The 21,438-nt window shown below is 33.3% G+C and overlaps 1 protein-coding gene across 1 annotated transcript; it reads right to left on the minus strand.

Annotated features, from left to right (window-relative positions):
* Positions 1–7,539: 7,539 nt before the first annotated feature.
* Positions 7,540–8,651, minus strand: LOC113766885 (probable leucine-rich repeat receptor-like protein kinase At1g35710). The gene is made up of 3 exons (XM_027311053.1): positions 8,360–8,651; positions 8,032–8,121; positions 7,540–7,949 (listed from the first exon to the last, which is right to left on the minus strand). Exons 1-3 carry the CDS (start codon positions 8,649–8,651, stop codon positions 7,540–7,542), a joined length of 792 nt encoding a protein of 263 aa, XP_027166854.1.
* Between the last annotated feature and the right edge of the window lie 12,787 nt (positions 8,652–21,438).

The raw sequence follows: 21,438 nt of genomic DNA on the forward strand, positions 1-21,438 counted from the left end.
AATATAGTTTGGGCTTAATGTATCTAATAGGGTGTGGCCCTTTGTGTAGAGACTTAAGGGTTCCTATTTCTATGATGGGCTGAAATAGGGTTCCAAAGGGTAACAGGAATGTTACCTATAAATAGGGTTATGGTTCTCAGGTCACACGCATCATTCTAGCTGTCATATTTCCTAATACCACAAAATAGCTCTTCCCTGATATCTCATCGTCAGGAAAGATACCAGAGAGAAACTAAAGGGCTCTCTCAAAGGATCGGTAATACGTGTTGACCTGGAAGGCCACGCCAATATCTTTGGAAATTCATATATCAGTTTGTCGATATGAATCCAAGTACGCTTCCGCTATTTTATCATTTATTTATTTCTTAATAATCACCATATAGATCTTGGGTTCAACAGGTGATGGTTTTCACCAAAAGTTAAATATAAATAATCACCCTAACAAGTGGTATCAGACCTAAATATGGTTGATTATTAGGAAATAATTTGGATTTAGTAATTCATAGTAATTTTGCACGGCTGAAATTTGCAAGTCTTGGTAATTTGCTGTGTAAATTCGGTCATAGTAAATTTGCACGGCTGATTTAGTAATTTGCAAGTCTTGGTTACTGATTGCTTTATAACTTCATCCATAATGTCATCTTTATGCTGTGGTCCAAATTGCATGTATGATTCATAAATTCGGTCAACTTTTAAAATCAGTGGGCTCCACGGATTGTTAGAATTGCAATCACTTTTGTTTTGCTGCATGGCCAATGAATCCAGATTCCTTGTTTGCTTATGTCATCCATGAGGTGAACAATGCTTTTAAAGTTCCTGTGTATTCATGTGACGAAGTAGCTGTCCAATTTATGTTTCTATAAAGTATGCACTGTAGCCTTGTCTGGTCAGGAACTTTTGCCCGAATTCAGACGTGAATTTACGCTTCCGCTTGGCCTTAAAAGAACTTATATTTGAGTTCCCGAATTTATGCACTATTTATTAAGAATCTATTTTTGATGCATGCTAGAGAATTCTCAAACAAGGAACCGGAAATCTAGTTACTGCCCCAATTTATTTTCTCATTATTTTTGGAGATCTTTATGGATCCAGTTGTGTTGTTGATTTTATTTTTTAAATGACATGGTTTATGTCTAAAATCTTGGGTACACAACTTGCCATGTTTTGATTCAACCGTAATTAGTATTTTGTTTTGGCTTGCTTCCTTGTATAAGAGAATTTGCATATATTTATGTTTAGGATATTAGGGTTTCTCTAATTTAAGTGAATCCTAATAAAAATAAACAAGATATTTAAGCCCAACAAAAGTCCATATGTTTGGTTCACTATATATATAGTTTTATAAAATATTTATGGATTTCAAGAAAACTTTGGGTTTGCATGACAAATTTGGGTTGAATTATGGATATGGACTTTTAGTCCAATAAGTCTTGATCCAATTTGACTGATTTGACCTGATTTGACTGGTTTTACCAAGTTTGACCATGTTTTGATCGAAGTTGACCAAAGTTGATTTTGATCAAAATTTTTGTTTAATTTGTATACTTTTAAATTTGAATATTGGTATGATTATATATATTTTGGAATAAATTAATTGAAATAATATGCGACCAAAGTGACCTCTATTATGGAAATTAATTTATTTTAAAATATAACTAGTTGGGTACTTGTAATTTTATAAATATTGATCAGACCAAAGGAAGGTCAATATTTAATAAAATTACATATGCACTTGTGATAATAAATACGTGATAATTATTTAAATTTTTTACATGTGATTTATAAATTGGCCCAAAGGAAAATTTATTTTTGACATGTTATTATTATCAGTATTTATTATTGCACCAAGATATCACTTAGAAGTTAATATTTTTGTCCAAAGATAAAATATTAATGGAACATCGGTATCTTGAAATGGGGTTACCTTTATTTGAATTCATTATTATTTTGATTTATATAAGCATAGTTTTAATTATTTTATATTTTCTGTTTAGTTGCAAATGATCTTACAAATATTACTACCAACATCAATAATATTCCTATATTGAATGGCACAAACTTCAAGTCCTGGAAAGAAAATCTCTTGATAGTACTTGGAGTAATGGATCTCGACCTTGCGTTAAGGGATGATTCTCCCCCACCTCTTACAGATCAGAGTACCTCTGATGAAAAAAGGGATAAGGAAAAGTGGGAGAGATCAAATCGCTTGTGTCTGATGATCATTAAAAAAGCCGTTCCAGAAGCATTCAAAGGAACAATGTTAGAAACGACAGTAACCGCTAAAGAGTTCTTTCAGGACATTAAAAAAATGTTTGTCAAGAACGAAAAGACTGAAATTAGTACGCTCTTGACACGCCTAGTTTCAATGAAATATAGTGGTAAAGGTAATATTAGAGAGTACATTATGAAAATGTCTCATCTTGCTTCAAAATTAAATGCACTTAAATTGACACTCTCTGAAGAGTTACTAGTGCATTTGATTTTAATATCTCTTCTTACACAGTTTAGCCAGTTTAATGTGAGTTACAACTGTCAAAAGGAGACTTGGTCTCTAAATGAACTCATCTCGCACTGTGTAGAGGAAGAGAAAAGAATGAAGCGAGATCAGACAGAAAGTACCCATATGGTATCAACCACTAATAATAAAAGTAAGGGACTTAAGAGAAAGAAATAAAAAGGAGCTGCAGGTACAGCGCCACAAAAGAAACAACAAAGGAAATCAGACGATCAGGGAAAGAATAGTTGTTTCTTCTGTGGAGGTGAAGCGCATAAAAAGAAGTATTGTACCAACTATCATGCTTGGCGTGCTAAGAAAGGTATACTTCTTAATTTGGTTTGTTCTGAGGTTAATTTAACTTCAATACCTAGACATACATGGTGGTTAGATTCTGGTGCAACAACTCACATCAGTGTGTCAATGCAAGGTTAGCTGAACTGCCGAAAGCCGAATGATAATGAAAGATATATCTACGTGGACGATAGCAAAACAGTTCAAGTTGAGGTAATTAGAGTTTTTAGATTATTGTTAAAATCAGATTTTATTTGGATCTTAATAAGACATTTGTTGTACCGTCTTTTAGATGAAATTTAATTTCTATTTCTGCTTTGGATAAATTTGGTTATTCTTGTTCATTTGGAAATGAAAAATTTGAATTGTTTCATGATTCAAAATTGGTTGATTCTGGTTCTTTAATGCACTATGATAATCTATATTTAATTGATGCAATTGTTTCATTTAATGAATCTCTGCGTTTGAGTACTAGAAGAGTAAAGAGAAAATTAACCAATGAGAATTCAGCCGCATTATGGCACAAGAGATTGGGACATATCTCCAAACGAAGAATAGAAAAATTTGTACCAAATAAAATTCTCGACTCCCTGAATTTTACAAATTTTGATAATTGTATTCATTGTATAAAGGAGAAACAAACCAATAAAAGGAGATTTGAAACCAATAGATCCTTAGACGTCTTAGAACTTATACATACAGATATTTGTGAACCATTTCCTACATCTATTTGGAATGGTCAACAATATTTTATAACGTTCATAGACGATTTTTTAAAATATGGCTACATATATCTCATTTCAGAAAAGTCACAGTCACTAGATGTGTTCAAAAATTTTAAGGTTGAATTTGAGAATCAACTCAATAAAAGAATTAAAAGCGTCAGATCTAATCGTGGTGGTGAGTACTATGGTAGATATGACGGTTCAAGTGAACAACGTCCAGGACCATTTACTAAATATTTAGAGGAATGCGGTATCGTCCCACAGTACACTATGTCGGGATCACTAACTATGAATGGTGTAGTTGAAAGACGAAATAGAACGCTTAAAGACATGGTAAGGAGTATGATATGTCATTCTACCTTACCAGAGTCACTCTGGGGAGAAACACTTAAGACTGCAGCATATATCTTCAACAGAATTCCAACTAAATCAACTATCAAAACCCCTTATGAGTTTTGGACAGGAAAAAAGTCCAGTTTAAAGCATTTACATATTTGGGGATATCCAACCGAGGCAAGGCCTTATAGGCCAAATGAAAAGAAACTGGACTCAAGAACGATTAGTTGTTATTTTATTGGATATTCAGAAAGATCTAGAGGTTACAAGTTTTATGATCCCACAACTAAATCAATTTTTGAGACAGAAAATGCCCAATTCTTTAAGGTTGTCGAGTTTGGGGGAGAAAATACAGTAAGGGACATTGTCTTTAAAGAGAAATATATTAATATTCCCACAGGTGTCATTGCTCTTGCTCAGGACCCTATTTTTGAATTTGATCATGGTACAACAAATCAAGACAATGTCGAAGAGCAAACTGTTATAGAAGAACAAACTCTTCCTCTCCAAGAACCAGTGCCATTAAGAAGATCTATTAGAGAAAGGAGAAGTGTAGTACCAGATGATTACATTATTTTTCTCCAAGAACATGAGGATGACTCTGGATTGATGGAAGATGATCCAATCAACTTCCGTCAAGCCATGGAAAGTTTAAATTCTCAAAAATAGATCGATACCATAAATGAGGAGATTAAATCTATGAAGGGCAATGATGTTTGGGATCTTGTCCCATTGCCAGAAGGAGCGAAATTCATTGGTTGTAAATGGATATTTAAAATCAAAAGGGATTCGAAAGGCAATGTGGAAAGATACAAAACTCGTCTTGTCGCCAAGAAATTTACACAAAAAGAAGGTATCGACTATAAAGAAACCTTCTCTCCAGTCTCTTCAAAGGATTCTTTTAGAATTATCATTACATTAGTGGCGCATTTTGATCTTGAATTACATCAAATGGATGTAAAGACAGCGTTTCTCAATGGTAACATTGATGAGACAATTTATATGGTACAACCAGAAAACTTTGTATCAAGAGATCCAAAGAATATGATTTGCAAAATTAAAAAATCCATCTATGGGTTCAAACAAGCGTGTCGACAATGATATTTTAAATTTCATCAAGTGATCATCTCATTTGGTTTCGAAATGAATTTAGTGGATGATTGTATATACCATAAATTCTATGGGAGCAAATATATTTTTCCGGTATTATATGTTGATAACATTTTGCTTGTCAGCAACGATATGAGTCTATTGTATGAAACCAAAAAATTTCTAACTAAAAATTTTGAGATGAAAGATCTTGGTGATGCATCTTTTGTATTAGGTATACAGATACATCGGGATCGCTCTCGAGGTATTTTGGGATTATCACAAAAGGGCTATATCAACAAGGTTCTTAAAAGGTATGACATACAAAATTGTAAATCAGGTAACACCCATCTATGGGTGTTATATCAACCAGAAAACTTTGTATCAAGAGATCCAAAGAATATGATTTGCAAAATTAAAAAATCCATCTATGGGTTCAAACAAGCGTGTCGACAATGATATTTTAAATTTCATCAAGTGATCATCTCATTTGGTTTCGAGATGAATTTAGTGGATGATTGTATATACCATAAGTTCTGTGGGAGCAAATATATTTTTCCGGTATTATATGTTGATAACATTTTACTTGCCAGCAACGATATGAGTCTATTGTATGAAACCAAAAAATTTCAAACTAAAAATTTTGAGATGAAAGATCTTGGTGATGCATCTTTTGTATTAGGTATACAGATACATCGAGATCGCTCTCGAGGTATTTTGGAATTATCGTAAAAGGGCTATATCAACAAGGTTCTTAAAAGGTATGACATACAAAATTGTAAATCAGGTAACACCCATGTGGTTAAAGGAGACAAATTTAGTATTGAACAGTATCCCAAGAATGCTTTTCAGGAAAAAGAGATGCAAAAGATTCCTTATGCGTCAGCAGTAGGGAGTCTAATGTATGCTCAATTATGTACGCGTCCGGATATTGCGTACATTACTGGAATGTTGGGTAGATATTTGAGTAATCCTGGATTAGATCATTGGAAAGCAACCAAACAGGTCTTACGATATCTACAGAAAATAAAGGATTACATGCTCACGTATCGGAAGTCAGATGAGTTAGAGATTATTGAGTATACTGATTCTGATTATACTGGATGCAAAGATACTATGAAGTCAACGTCGGTTATGTCTACTTGTTGGCTGGAGGTGTCATATCCTGGAAAAGTGCTAAACAGTCCATCATAGCATCTTCTACTATGGCTGCAGAGTTTATAACTTGCTATGAGGCATCCAATCAAAGAATTTGGCTGCAAAATTTTGTCACAGAATTACGTGTAGTAGATAGTATTGAACGACCATTCAAATTATTTTGTGACAATAAATCAGCAGTCCTGTATTCAATAATAACAGGAGTTCGACGAAATCTAAACATATAGATATCAAGTTCCTGACTGTTAAAGAAAGAGTACAGAGTGAACAGTTATCAATAGAGCATATCAGGACAAATTTCATGGTTGTGGATCTGCTTACTAAGGAATTGCCACTCAAAATGTTTCATGAGCATACTGCTCATATGGGTGTCATATTATTAAATGATGTACAGTTTTAGTGGGAGTTTGATATTTTAAATGCTCTTATGATATTTTTCGGTTATTAAGGATTTAAAGATATTTTATGCATAAATAAAGTTTGAATTTATTTACACTCTGATTTTGATATGATTTGATCTCATGAAAATTAAGATGGACCAGTTGGAAATAGGCATATTTTGATGACATTACATGAAATTTTCATGCTACAGATTCACATCATGATTCATGTCATTCAATTGTATCGATATATGTGACTATTGATGGGTCGAGTTACGAAATTGTAAGAAAAGCCGCTTTGATTCTATGTTAGTATGATTGATGGATCGAATTGGTTAACAGATACATTGTGATAATGACAGTAAAGTTGAGCTTATACGGTTAATTGCGAAACATAATTATAAGGTTACACATATAGTCCAAGTGGGAGATTGTTGGATCCTTAATCCAACATTGGACTTATATGTGAATAATTATGTGTTGCAAACTGTCAATTAAGGTTAAACCCAATTAAAGTGATCAAATATAGTTTGGGTTTAATGTATCTAATAGGGTGTGGCCCTTTAATCTGTAGAGACTTAAGGGTTCCTATTTCTATGATGGGTTGAAATAGGGTTCCAAAGGGTAACAGGAATGTTACTTATAAATAGGGTTATGGTCCCCAAGTCACACGCATCATTCTAGTTGTCGTATTTCCTAATATCACAAAATAGCTCTTCCCTGATATCCCATCGTCAGGAAAGATACCAGAGAGAAACTAAAGGGCTATCTCAAAGGATCGGTAAATACGTGTTGACCTGGAAGGCCACCCCAATATCTTTGGAGATTCATATATCAGTTTGTCGATATGAATCCAGTTACGCTTCCGCTATTTTATCGTTTATTTATTTCTTAATAATCGCCATATAGATCTTGGGTTCAACAGATGATGGTTTTCACCAAAGATTAAATATAAATAACCACCCTAACATGAAGGAATCCGACCTGTGAGCATGTTGTTAGCTAAAAAGAGTTTAGTAAGAGATCTATGCTTCCCAATCCCTTTTGGAATGGGACCTGAAAGTTAATTTTGGAAAAGATGCAGCAGAGTCAAGCCACTTAAGTTTCCAATAGACAGAGGAATTTGACCTGTGAGCGTGTTGTTAGCTAAAGAGAGTATAGTAAGAGATCTAAGCTTCCCAATCTCTTCTGGAATGGGACTTGATAGCTGGTTCCCAGAAATTTCTAATTCATTTAGTTTTCTCAAGTTTCCAATTTTTTTGGGAATAGGCCTGGGAAGATAATTTTGGAAAAGATACAGCAGAGTCAGGCCACTTAAGTTTCCAAAAAACAAAGGAATCGGACCTGTGAGCATATTTTTAGCTAAAGAGAGTTGAGTAAGAGATCCCAACTTCCCAATCTCTTTTGGGATGAGACCTGAAAGCTGGTTCCCAAAAAGATCTAACTCATTTAGCTTTGTCAAGTTTCCAATTTCTTTGCGAATAGGCCCAGAAAGATAACTTTGGGAAAGATACAGTCAAGCCACTTAAGTTTCCAATAGACAGAGGAATCCAACCTGTGAACATATTGTCAACTAAAGAGAGTATCGTCAGAGATTTGAGCTTCCCAATCTCTTCTGGAATCCATCCATAAAGTTTGTTGCTTCCTAGACGTAGGGATTGATCCATTGAATGAGTTATAGGAAAGGTACAAGAACCTAAGATTGGTTAGTTAGCTGATTTCGATAGGAATGGCACCAGACAATTGATTTGCATCCAAGCCAAGATAGACTAGTCTAGAAAGGTTCCCAATGTTGGAAGATATGGTCCCATGGAGTGCATTTTGAGAAAGCTCAATTGTAGTTAGATGGAGTGGTGATGAGAAATTGAGATGATCAAGTGTACCTTTGATGCCAAAACTAGTGATGTTAATCACTGACACTCGTCCAGCTTTGTTGCATCGAACATCCCAGGTACTGCAAGGATTTGCAGATGACCAGGATGACAACTTTGATTGGCTATAATTGTCAGGACAGGCTTTCCATGTTAACAGAGCTTTCCCTTCACTTCCAATACTTGATGGTGCGTGCATTTGATTAGAAGCAGCATTGACTCCAGAACTGGAGAGCAAGTGAAGGATGACCAAGCATACAAAAACTAAAGTAATTGGACGGATGGAATAATTCTGGATTGACATATCTGCTGGATATATGTCACAACGAAATTCTTAAGAGAAAACTTTTGCTGTAAAGCTGATGGCTATTTTCACAATTATGCAGGTATTTATAGAGTTGAAGATCTAAGAAAACAATTATGATATGACTAAAGTCCAAGAAAACAATTCTGGTGACTGAAATCGTCTGTCTCTCGTTATCATGATAAATCCATGTTCTCACCTTTCATGCAGAAGTCCGTGTTCTCACCTGTCATGCAAAAGTCCATGTTCTCACATGTTTGCATCTACGGAAACAGAGTTTCTTTCCCTGCATATGATCTAATAAGTTTTATTTCCTAGGCCTTTACCACCACCCCCCACCAAAAACAACAATCTAGTTCAGTCTTTAACTCTCAACATAATGTCAAGTCTGGGGTTGATTTTGTAAACTAAAGTCTATTTCGAGTTTTCGCCTTGGAGATGCAGTGTCTTCTTTGACTCTTAAGTTTATAATAGTCTTTAAGCTTGTTCAAATATGGTTGGTTTTGTTTCAGAATTTATTTTAGTCACTTTTTATTATTTTTTCCCTTTGGTTCTCATCTATTTTCCTTCTTCTTGTGGGCTATTTTTATTCCTTTAACATTCTCTGCGCATGCAAAAATAATTAAAAAGAATCCAGCATATCGTCATTCTTAATAATAAACCCAAAAATTTCTGAGGCTAAACTTGTCTTTCCAGATAAATGATTGATCTTGGAATATTTGGGAAAATATAGACTCATTATGTAAGTTATAGAGGATTACAAAATAGGAAAAGCAATTAAAAAATGGTAAGCATATATAACACTTGCGCTCAGACTCCAAAAAATTTTTATATCCTCCAACATAATGAGAAATATTAGCAGGAAATGGAAATATTGGAAGGCAGCAAAGTTAAAGAAGGATATCTACAGAAGCTCAAGAAATTGGGACTCCTTTCTTCAACATAACTCCTTTCTTAATTAACTATTAGAAGAAGTTGTACATCTAAGATAATTATGATTTTGTAGCATGAAGAAGAATGGCAAATACTAGAAACAACAAACATAACTTCAAAAAGAAGCTAGTGCAGTCAGTTGCTCCCCAAGCAATTAAAAATTTGAAGTATTTCCTGTCAACAAATTAAAAATTTCAATTGTGTCTTTTATAGACTAATTTCGTTCCTCTAAATTTTAATGGAAAGTACAAATAGTTGAGTTTGTCTTTGTACCCCATATCAAAAGTTTTACAAAGAAATATCTTCTCTTGGTGATTATAAATATAGTGGACTTAAATGATTTTAATTGAGTCCAAGTGCCATATGCACCAATCCAAGAAAATTTTGGAGGGCTCACGTTCCAATTTGAGAGGAGTTTTAATTAGGCATCAAACCAAAAGAGCAAGTTATGGGTCTTTGGGTCATTCAGCATTTGTGTTATTTAGACTCTTTTGTGTTTTCAGTTTTATGTGCCTTTTGGGCCTAGAAATTATTTCTTAAGATTTTATACTCTCTCTTTTGTACTTTCTTTCTGTTATAATAAATGTGCTAATCCTTCACCCGTAAACGTAGGCCAATTTGATCGAACCACGCAAAATGTCATGTTTCTTTGTTTGATTTATTTGTTTTGTTATTGCCATTATTGAGCTGGTAAAAACTCCATTATTTTTGTTGGTCAATTTCTTGGAACTAGACCTAACAAATTGGTATTACAGCTTCAGGTTTTGGGTTCCTGATAACAATAATAGGTTTTGGGGGCTACAAAGAGTTTTTCATTGAAGTTCAGTTGGATTTTGGAGAAGAGTTACTTGGCCTGTTGGAATTCGTAGAGAATTTTGTGAAGAAGGTGGAGTAAAATTACTATGTTCGTGTTTTTAGTCCATTGGGATCTATTGAACTGTTTGTGAGTTTTAGTCCATTGGAATCTTTTTGCATCCTGGTTCGTCGGTGGCTCGTTGGGGTCTAGTGGGACTTTGGTGGTTCGTTGAGATCCCTTGGGATTTTATGGAGAAGGTGGAGCTTGTTTGCTATTCATTTGCTATTTATTAATAGTGGATACACGCCAAGGTAGAGATTTGTTAAATTTGTCTTTGTATTCCATATCGAAAGTCTTACAAAGAAATATCTCCTCTTGGTGATTATAAATATAGTGGATTTAAGTGAATTTAATTGTACTAAGGATACCAACCCAAGTACCATATGCATCAATCCAAGAGAGTTTTGGGAGCCCACATCCCAGTTTAAGAGGAGTTTTGATTAGGCATCAAACCAAAAGAGCAAATTATGGGCCTTTGGGCCATTAAGCATTTGTGTTATTTAGGCTCTTCTGTGTTTTTAGTTTTACGTGCCTTTTGGACTTAGGAATTATTCCTAAGATTTTATACTTTTTTTTTCTGTTATAGTAAATGTGCTACTCCTTCGCCCGTGGATGTAGGTCAATTTGACCGAAACCGAACTATGTAAAATTTCGTATTTCTTTGTTTGATTTATTTGTTTTGTTATTGTCATTATTGAGTTGACAAAAATTTTATTATTTTCGTTGGTTAATTTCTTGGGACCAGACCTAACACAAACTTCTCTCAAAAAGTATAGTACATCAATACAAAATTACTAAAATCAACAAAATAGTGTTGGAGTATTGCTCTTTAGTCTTTATCCCAACTCCTCCGGCAATGTCTCAAAAATGAAAAAGAAGTACGAAAAAAGAAAGTTAATTAGAAAGTTCAAACCGGTCTTTCGATGTGTCCAATGATATAGTTGGAAGTAGAGGTGTCAAAATGGGTGATTTGGGCGGATTTGGGTTGGTTAAAATGGGTAATTGATATAAGTGAATCAATTCATTTATACCCATTTAATTAGATGGATATAAATGGATAAGTCAAAAAATGAATTGGGTAACACAATTACCGATTTATAACTCATTTATTTTAACTTTTTGTAAACTCATTTAAATTCATTTTTGCAAACTAAGTTATCAATTTGTACCATCCTTTGCACCCATCATTAGTTTTAAATATTTACTTATAATGTTCAATAAGCCTAATTACCAATTTTTTTCATTTGTATTCTAGGTCGCAAAATTACATACTATTTAATAATTGAATAATAATAATATAAAAATTTGAACAAAGTATTATAAAATCTAACATAAAAACTTAATTAAAAAATTTTGAACCCCTAGCATTTTTTTTGTGTGTAAATTTAAAAATTTTATTTTAGAAAGGTAGGAAAAGAGGATAAAACTTATCATAAATTGATAATGCTGAAAAATGAGCAAGTTAACAAACTAGGAGAAAATAAAATGATAAGATAAAACTAATAATAATAATAATAATAATAATAATGAAATAAAAGTAGTTACATCATGATAAAATGAAAAATTTTAAAAAAAGGGTGGGGAAGATAGAAGGCATGTGGAAGGCAATTTTAAACGGATTAATTGGGTTTGATGGGTTACCTAATAATACTCATTTATACCCAAAAAATTTAGATCTATTCTCGTAGGTTTATTTTTACTATCTTTAATATGATGGAAATATGGTCGTCATGCATAGTTAATTCTTTTCAAAAGGCTAGATCTTTTCTTGTAGGTTTCACACTATCCTTTATAATCTGATTAAGAAAAATGGTTTATCCTCCATGGATCCCGAAGGATTCTGTGCCAAAGGGAAGAGGATTATAAGTCTTCAAAATCATTTAAGTGTTTGTTTATTTTATTTATTTTCTTGTGTTAATTTTCAATGACTTCTCCAGTTAAAGCATATTTCATAAATTCTAGTTCTTCTTCAAACAATAAATCTTTGAATAAACTTCAAACTAGAATTGTTCAAATTGAGCAGTCAATTCTTATACAAAGAAAACTAGAAAACAACCATTCTGAATTCCAGATCAATGAACAACACATTAGATCTGAGTTCTTTGCAAACCACAACCATTTTAAAAGAAAACAATTTTTTGACAAATATAAGGGAGAAGCCCGAAAAAATATTCAAGAAAACTTTTATGACTTTTTGACAAAAATAAAACAAAATATTCATTTCTTTGACTGGTATGAGTCTCAAACAACTAAAGAGTCTGCTCCAGAACTCAAAAATCCAGTTCAAAACATTTCAAAACCTGCATCCTCTATGTCAAAACCTCAGGGTTCTAGTTTAGATCCCATAAATCCAATTCAAACTAAAGCAAAAGTCATAAATCTATCTCCAACAGATTTTATACAAGAACCTTTAGATCTACCCATAGATCTGCCCCAAACAACCCAGACACAACAATCCTCTCATAAACTCTCAGAATCCATAGATCCACCAAAATCAAACTATATAAACCCAGTAGATATAGATCTACCAGATTCTCCCGTAGATCTATCAAACCCAGTAGATTTACCAAACCAAGAGTCTGTTGAAACTTCCAAACTTTTGATTTCCGGACAATCAATTGATAATTCTGTTAATTCTACTAGTATTGATATTAGAAAAGACACAGAAAATTCCTTAGACATAGGATATTCCTCAATAAATGTCTTAACTAAGAATCAACCTAGTATCAAACTTATAACTGATAAAAATGTTCAAACAAAAATTGATTTCTTCAAATCAATTATTAAACAAGAAACTGCTGAAATTCCCTCTCAACCTTTTTCCAAAACAATGGTTATTAGAAATTCACCAACAAAGATTATTTCCTTTAAACAAGAAAATCAGTTAGTTGAAACCCAGTCAACTAAAGATATAATTCAAAATTCTTTACAAATATTTATTTCAAACTTATTCCGTGATTTTAATATCCCTTCAAATAATGAACATATTTATCAAAGAAATTCAAAAGAAATTCCTGCAAACAATGATCAGGAAGAAATTCCTAAATTATCTATATATTCTTTTATAACTTACAAACAGTTGCAGCTTGATAAGATAGGGGTACTTAATATTGAGTACCCAAGTCTCAAGGTGGAGTCTTATACAGAAGAAACATGGTTATCCAGTAAACACAAGGGACAAACAGAGGAGACATGGATCTTCAACAAATTAAAGGAACAACCTCAAATACAAGGAGTATCTAAAAAATCAGATCTGGCAAATCTGGCTAGATCTCGAATCAATATTCCAAGATCCATCAGACCCAGCAAAGGGAGTCAGAAAATCCAGAAATTCAAATACATCCAGCATTTATATTCTTGTTTGAATAGAATTGATCATTCTTCTATTCAAACAAGAAATAAATGTCAAGCTATCAGACACATCCGATGGAAAACTAGACGCATCGGGCAAAAACCTCAAACAAGATCTTCTCTGGACAAATCAGTCACTAAACAAGAGATTCAGGCAGAGTCTGCTTCAACAAAATTGGTCATTCATGAAATTGAAATCAGGATTGACCAAGAAGCAGCCTATACCCATGCCAAGAAGATTCTTATAATCTATCCAGAAAAATACATTTTCAATCTCTTTACCCAATTCATCCCAAAAACTTCTCTTCCAAAAACCTACTTCCCAAACTTGCTTTTCAAACCTTTAGAAAACCAAAAATTTTGGATTGAACAAAACTTTCCAATTTCTTTACCCAAACAAGAGTCCAAAATTCAAAAAATCTCCTTGATCAATGCCATACAAAACTTTCAAGGGTCTTCTACCCTAAATAAATCATATTCAAACTCTTTTTTACAAAATAATACTCCCAACCAAAGTCTATACCACCTCCAAATATTTCATTCTGATATTTTCAGGATAAAACTCAATATCCTTCAACACTCATACAATAAGGAAGACATCTATAAATGGAGCATAGATGAAATGTTCAGATACAATCTTCCTATGACATCTCAACAGATGACAACCGCAGTTATGTTGCATGGCTGCAATCAACTAATTGTTCATATCCTATTCATAGGATTTATTGGGCAATTCAAAGGATGGTGGGAGGAACATCTCATCATTGAAGGCAGAAATATTATTCACGATATTCTAGTCACAACCAACAGGGATGAATCTGATCTACAAGATGGGAACATCCTGCCAGGAACAATGTTATTCAATATCACATCTGATGATGATTCTGGAATCATCCAAGAGGATTTATCAAAACTATTCCCAAGTTCCAGAAGATATCAACACATATTCCTGATGAAATCAGACAGAAACAAAGTTCACAACAAAGATTTCTTCAAAGGCCTTCTTGAATCCCAATACAAGAAGATTAAGTCTTGGAAAGAAACAACTTGTGAACAGAACCAACAAACTGACTGGCTTCCCAATCCGACGGAAGATCAGCCCCAAGGAAGAAATCTTGGATCTTTTTACAAACAGTTTAGGCCATTGAGTTACCATACAAGGCCCAATAAACAACCCCAACCTATGGGTTTCAGAACCCTTTTTCCTTCTACAAAACAGCTAGCCTTATCCATTTTCAAAATCCTTCTACCCAAATGTACAATCCAACATTTTCAATACAACCAAAAATTCAATATTTTAAGACTAGCAGCCCAATTGTCAAATCCTCTAATCGAATCAGATAGTTTCAAATCTGAACGAAAGGAAGATTATGACAAATACATTACAACATCTTCTTTCCCAAACAGTGATGAAGATGAAAAAGAAGGACATATGATAACCAAAAATCATAACCTTCTTTTCAGCATCATTGAAAATATTCTTACAAGACAACCATACTTAAACCAAATTTCGGGTCCTTTAAAGGGTCTTCTCTTTGACATTCTAGGAAAAATCCCTAGACAAAATTCTTGTATACCAAAAACTCATGGTATCCAGGAAAATCTTGACAGATATCTTATTCAACCTATGACCTTACAAAAAGAAACCATTAACCCTGAAAACCTGAATAACAATTCTCAGTTATTTCAGGAATATTTGATCCAGATACGATTACTAATTATTGGTAATTATGTAATCGAAACACAAGTCCTAGTTGATACAGGGTCAGACCAAAACTATATTCCTGAAAACCTTATTCCAATCCAATTTTTAGAATTCCTCAGAAAGACCAATAATCCTATACTTAATATTGAATTCAAATTTTCAAAAATACAAAACCAATTCTCAGATACCTTCTTCTTGATTGAGTATTTGACTAACCATATCATCTTAGAAGCATCATTTCTCAATCAATTGGCTCCTTTCCAAACCATCTATAAAGGGATAATATCCCAACTTTTTAAACTAACTAATTCTTTTTACAGAAACATGGCAGGAGAAGGAAGTTCATCATCACACAATCCAGAAGAGAAAAACTGCCTCTTCGATGGATATTCTACTTGGCGACAAACCTCTCACGAAGAAATATCTGACATTCAAACTAATGAGTGCCAAACATCATCCAATCAGAATCAAGCTAATTGGGAATGGATCCCTGAGGAATCATCCTCAAACTGGATGCCTGCGGAATCTACTTCAAATTGGATGCCCAATGAAACAATCTCAAATCAATTCCATGCAATTGACGAGCTTTCAACAATAAACTGGATTCAGGAAACGAAAAGGGATGAAAATCCATTTTTAATTCCTGAAGATCCTATTACTCAATCCTTCCAAGTCAAACTCAGAGATGATGCATTCTCGCGCCTCTGGACAGAATATCACTACTTGGAAAACGAGCACAAAGAGTCCAGAATCAGAAACTTTGATAGTGTATTCTTTAACCAAGACACCGGTGAAAGGATTTCGATCTATCATATACACAAATACAATCACGTTGGGGTAAGAGAATCAAATTATTCTATACAAACTTTGAAGGAACAATGCTTCATGCAGAGAAGATACATACAAAGAATGGTTCTCAACAAGTATTTACTTGAGAAACGAGGAGTAAATACACGACATTACAAACAATGGATCAAAGAAGCATTAGAAGAATTATCAGCAATGATTTGCTGAACAAATGCTTCTAGAAATATTCAAGCTGGCTCAATCGGGACAAAAATTCAGAAAAAATCGTTTTACTGTAGCACCGGAAGTACTGTAGCGGTCCGGCAAGTTACTGTGCATGCACGGCAGCAAAAGACAAACAAAACACTGAAGCGCGCACTGTAGCAGTACTGTAGCGGTACTGTAGCGGGTACTGTAGCACTACGGAAAAATTTGCTATAAATACCCCTCAAACCTAACACATTCCACACACCATTAGACACCATTCTTACACCAATTCTTCAAGACTACTTCTCTCTCTAGCTTAAAGAATCCTCCTCCCTCTCTCTACAAACAAGTTCTTAGTTTTTATATTTTAGTTTTTAGTTCAAACAAAGGAGCTTGTCCAAGCTTCATATCCTTGTAAGTTTTCTTTTATATTCTTGTATTCTAATTCAATCAAATGGTTGGCTGAGCCACCTACATTCATATTCATTTACTTGTTTTTACTTGTTTTGATTATACTAACAATCAATGGTCGGTTATACCGCCTGAGCTAACTTACTAACCTTTACATTCTGTTATTTATATTCTGTTTATACATGGCTGGTCTAACCGCCTATACTAACTAGTGGCAGTCCGGCTGCGACCCACTTCCTAACTTTTATGCTTTCCTCCTCTATTCTTTACTTGTTCCTGGTTTAAGGGGCCAACCCCTCGTCCCGTCTGGTATCATTATTAGGTAACATTTATACCCATATGTAAAAATTTAAGATAGCCATACCCATCTATTCTCATGGAGGGGTATGGATAAATTTAGTTAAATAAGTTTGTTTACCACCTATAGTTAGAAGGAAGAGTCATTGCTTAACCTTAAGCTATTCATGTCTTCTTTTATAATTTTGATTGGATCTACTATCTCCTAAGAAGTTTCCCATTGAAGTATTAGGCTTTTGGTATCCCACTCTCTCTTAATGCCCACTGAAGTCTTGGGCATTGGCTATCCCACTCTCTCCTAAGAAGTTTCCCATTGACATCTTAGGCTTGGACAGATAATGGTTGTTGCTGGTATTGAAGGTTCAAAGTGGGCGGCTCAAGTTGGGATAGATACCATTATTTTGGAGAGTGGCTTTGTAAGCATTGACTGATAGAAATTGGGGGGACAGAATTATTACGAGTTAGTGCTGAAGTGGGACAGAAATTGGTGAAAGAGGTGGGAATCAAGAGACCATAGAATGTCAATCTACTTCTAAAACATTCCACTTTATTATTATTATTATTATTATTATTATTATTTAAGGAAGAGAGGGGTGAAATATAAGAAATGAGGAGGAAAAAGAGGACTCGAATCCAAAATCTCTAATTTTTGAGTTCTCAATTTTAACTATTAGAACATAAGTCTTTTATACATTGTTAGTGTATAATTTTTTTATACTGGTAGGTTTAAATCATAACATATAACATGAATTTGATTTTAAAATTCAAATCATACACATGTGACACATCCTCTTTATTTCTTCTCGTGACTGGAGAAATTACCTATTGCTCCTCCAGCATTGATCTTGATCAACCTATGTCGAAAAGGATCATTATTTTCTACCAATTGCATATGCATGTGCAAAAGAGTAATTTAAAATTCAAAAGTGCAAGAAATGTAGTTTTGGTCCTCATGTTTAGTTTTGTGTGTTGAAGTGGTCCTTAATGTTTTGACCAAAAGAAACGTGGTTCTAGAGTTTCTAATTTTAAGCATATATAGGACGACTAATAGAAAAATTACAACATCTAATGGTTAGAATCAAATTGGAGTTAGTAAAAAATTTTGACTTTAAATTTTTGCTTCCTAATGTTTGAAGCTTTGATCAATATGGTCCCTTATGTATTAAATATTTATGTTTAAAGTTTTCAAATAAAATAATATGTGAATTAAATTGAACATATGACAAATGTGTCTTCAAATCCTTAAAAACACCTCATATTAGCAAAACACTATTTATTAATCTAAAGAGCATCTCTTGGCTAATTTTATTATAATTGAATAATAGTATATTGATAATACATAAAAAGAAAGATTGTGGGTTAGGAATCATGATTAAATTAACTAGTAAATCTAATTACCTATATATAGTGCTCGTACAAATTTTTGAATAAATATCCTTTTTTTTAAACAATAATGTAAAATATTTATGTCATTTCTAACTTAATTGATAACCAATTCAAATACCAAAAAAGGAAAAAAAATTATTGTTTAACCACCTTAATTTGGATATAGTATATCTTGTTCACATTTTAAACATATATTTAATTGAGTGCTTAATTATCAATATACGCGAACAAATGATAAAACTAATTATCCAATAATTATGGATATAATCAGATGGATTGTGAGTCTATAATAAATTTGATACCAAATATACACAAGAGAAGAAACATTTTAGAAATTAGTACTAGGAATAAATGAAATAGAAAATAAAAAAAGAAGAAAAAAAGTTGAAAATAAATATAGGGTCTAGTTTCACCTTGCACATCTTAACATGTGCTTTATTCACCCTTTTGCAATCTTAATTTTCAATTTTTGACACTTTGTATCCACTCTAGCACTAAATCTTGAGGGTCCACCTCATATAAAATTCTAAGATTATCAATCACCTAGAATTTCATACACTTTACCGTTAAAAATTTAAAGCTTTGGAAAAAGAAAATGTTGTACCAAGAATTCAACGTTGACAAGATGCAGGAGCAGATGACAAGGGTAGCAATAATTTTAGGAGGTCTTTTATTTTTAAATATTTCGACCCAAAAAATTTTTCCAAACATTTTTTTGTTAGTTTTTGTAAACTTATATGCATCCCATCTCAATATTTTAATTCAGTTCCAATCGCTAGTCCTGTGGTCTGCCAAAAAAAAAAAAATGAAAGACTCCGATGGTTGATTTATTGCTCTAAAAATTATATACTCCTAAGCATTATAACTCTCAAAGCAACACAATAACTTGTCAAAATCAAAGACAACCAATATGTCTAAAGTATGACAAAATTAAATGATCTGGACGTGCACCTTCTTCCTGTAGTATATGTTTTTAATTTTAGGCTCGGGCCCTCTGGTTACTTTATGAGCAAACTTTTCAAAAAAATTTTTTTTTTTTTCCTGTAGTGATGGAATGACTCCTCTTATTTAATCTTCTAACTGGCGGAATAAGGCACCATATGAAGCAGCTACCTTTATAGTCATATTTCATAGGAATGCTCGTTTTTCTGTTTAAGACTTTTTGATTTATGGAGGTTGTCACGTTCATTTTCTTATTCTTAATATCTCTCTAATTTCTTCAAAATTTCCTCGCTAAGATCCAGTTGATGCCAAAGGAAGCATTGACGTGTTTGTGTAGTTTTGAACAAGCAAAAAGCTATGTGGTCCCAAAAGCACGTGAGGCTTATGACAGTAGCTCTTTGGATCAATTGGAACCCACTATATCTTTCAAATCGGTTTATTGGACACTATTGCTAGTCTTGAGAGTGTGTGTGTGTGTTTTTTTTTTAATATTAGGAAATTAGATCGAGTATTGGAATTGCTTCATGTCGAGAGGATAGCTCGCAAGGTATTTGATGGTTTTTATTGGCCTACACTTTTTAAGGATGCATATTTATTCTGTAAATTCTGTAATAAATGTCAAAGGATAAAAAATATTGCTCCTACAGATCAAATGCCGCAAACCCTCATGCTATTCGTTGAAATTTTATAACAAAATTTACAAGGTCTAATATTTTTGTCGTATTTGGAATGCCTATAGCTATTGTAAGTGATAGGGAACGCATTTATATATATATATAAAACTGTTTTGGTTTGGTTTTCTAAAATTTTGGGTGACTGTTGATTATATTGGGTTGTTTATATTTTTTGGATTTTTAAGATATTGTTACTTGTAGTGGGCTATTTGTACACGTGGCTGTATTGAGGAGTTATTTCAGCTGTTGACCAAACAACTGGAATTGCTAGTATGGAATCCAACGTGCAATTGAAATTGAATACAGTGGACAATTATTTACATATGTAGCTGTTCCAATTGAGAATGATGATTTCTTGCCTGGAGTGTTGTCAATGAAATCACACCAGAGAACTTGCTTCTATCGTAGTCCTAGCGCCAAGGAAATTAGGCTGCCAGATGCCAAGCATCAATGTAGAACAAGGAAGAAGAAAATACCTATGATCTTTCATGTTATTGGTATATACACAAAATTTGCTTAGAGAAAACTATGTCAAACACTGCAGACTACAATCAAATACGTATGGCATCCGGAAAAGGTAACTCATAGTGATTACTTTTCCTGGGCACCCTGCAGTGGATGTTTCTCAGGGAGTCAAGATGTTGCCCACGGCATCAAGATAAATTGTCGACCTTGGTTGGCAAATTGCCATCTATGTTTTCAGACTCGGACCGGGTATCAACTCGGTCAGGGTCAGGGGTCAGGGGTCAATGGGTTCGACCGGGTTCGACTGGGGTTAAATCGGATGACATCATAAATAAAAATCATTTAGAAATTAAAATATTATATTTAAAATATCTAAGATCATGTTAATATTAACAAGGTATATTCATATATGTTTAATGTTTCAAATGTATTTAACAATAAAATACAAAGAAATTAGAATAATCAAGGAGCAATTTATATTATTTAATGAATATTAACAAGTTTAGAATTAAAATTATGGACTTGATTAAAAAATAACACCAAACTTTAGGACAATATTTATAAAGTATGAAATATATGAGGTATATTAATAGTTTTTAACAACTTAAGGGTCAAAACATAATATTGAAAATGTTTTGATCCTATATCAGATGAAAGTACTTTGAAGTTTGACCCCACGCCACACCTCTCATTTCTTCCTCTACTCCTGACGGTGTCATTTCATCTTCCTGCAACTCCTTTCTTCATCTTCCATGCCATTCTGCAACTCCTTTC

Source organism: Coffea eugenioides, chromosome 1, assembly GCF_003713205.1.
Source record: "Coffea eugenioides isolate CCC68of chromosome 1, Ceug_1.0, whole genome shotgun sequence".
Lineage (NCBI taxonomy): Eukaryota > Viridiplantae > Streptophyta > Magnoliopsida > Gentianales > Rubiaceae > Coffea > Coffea eugenioides.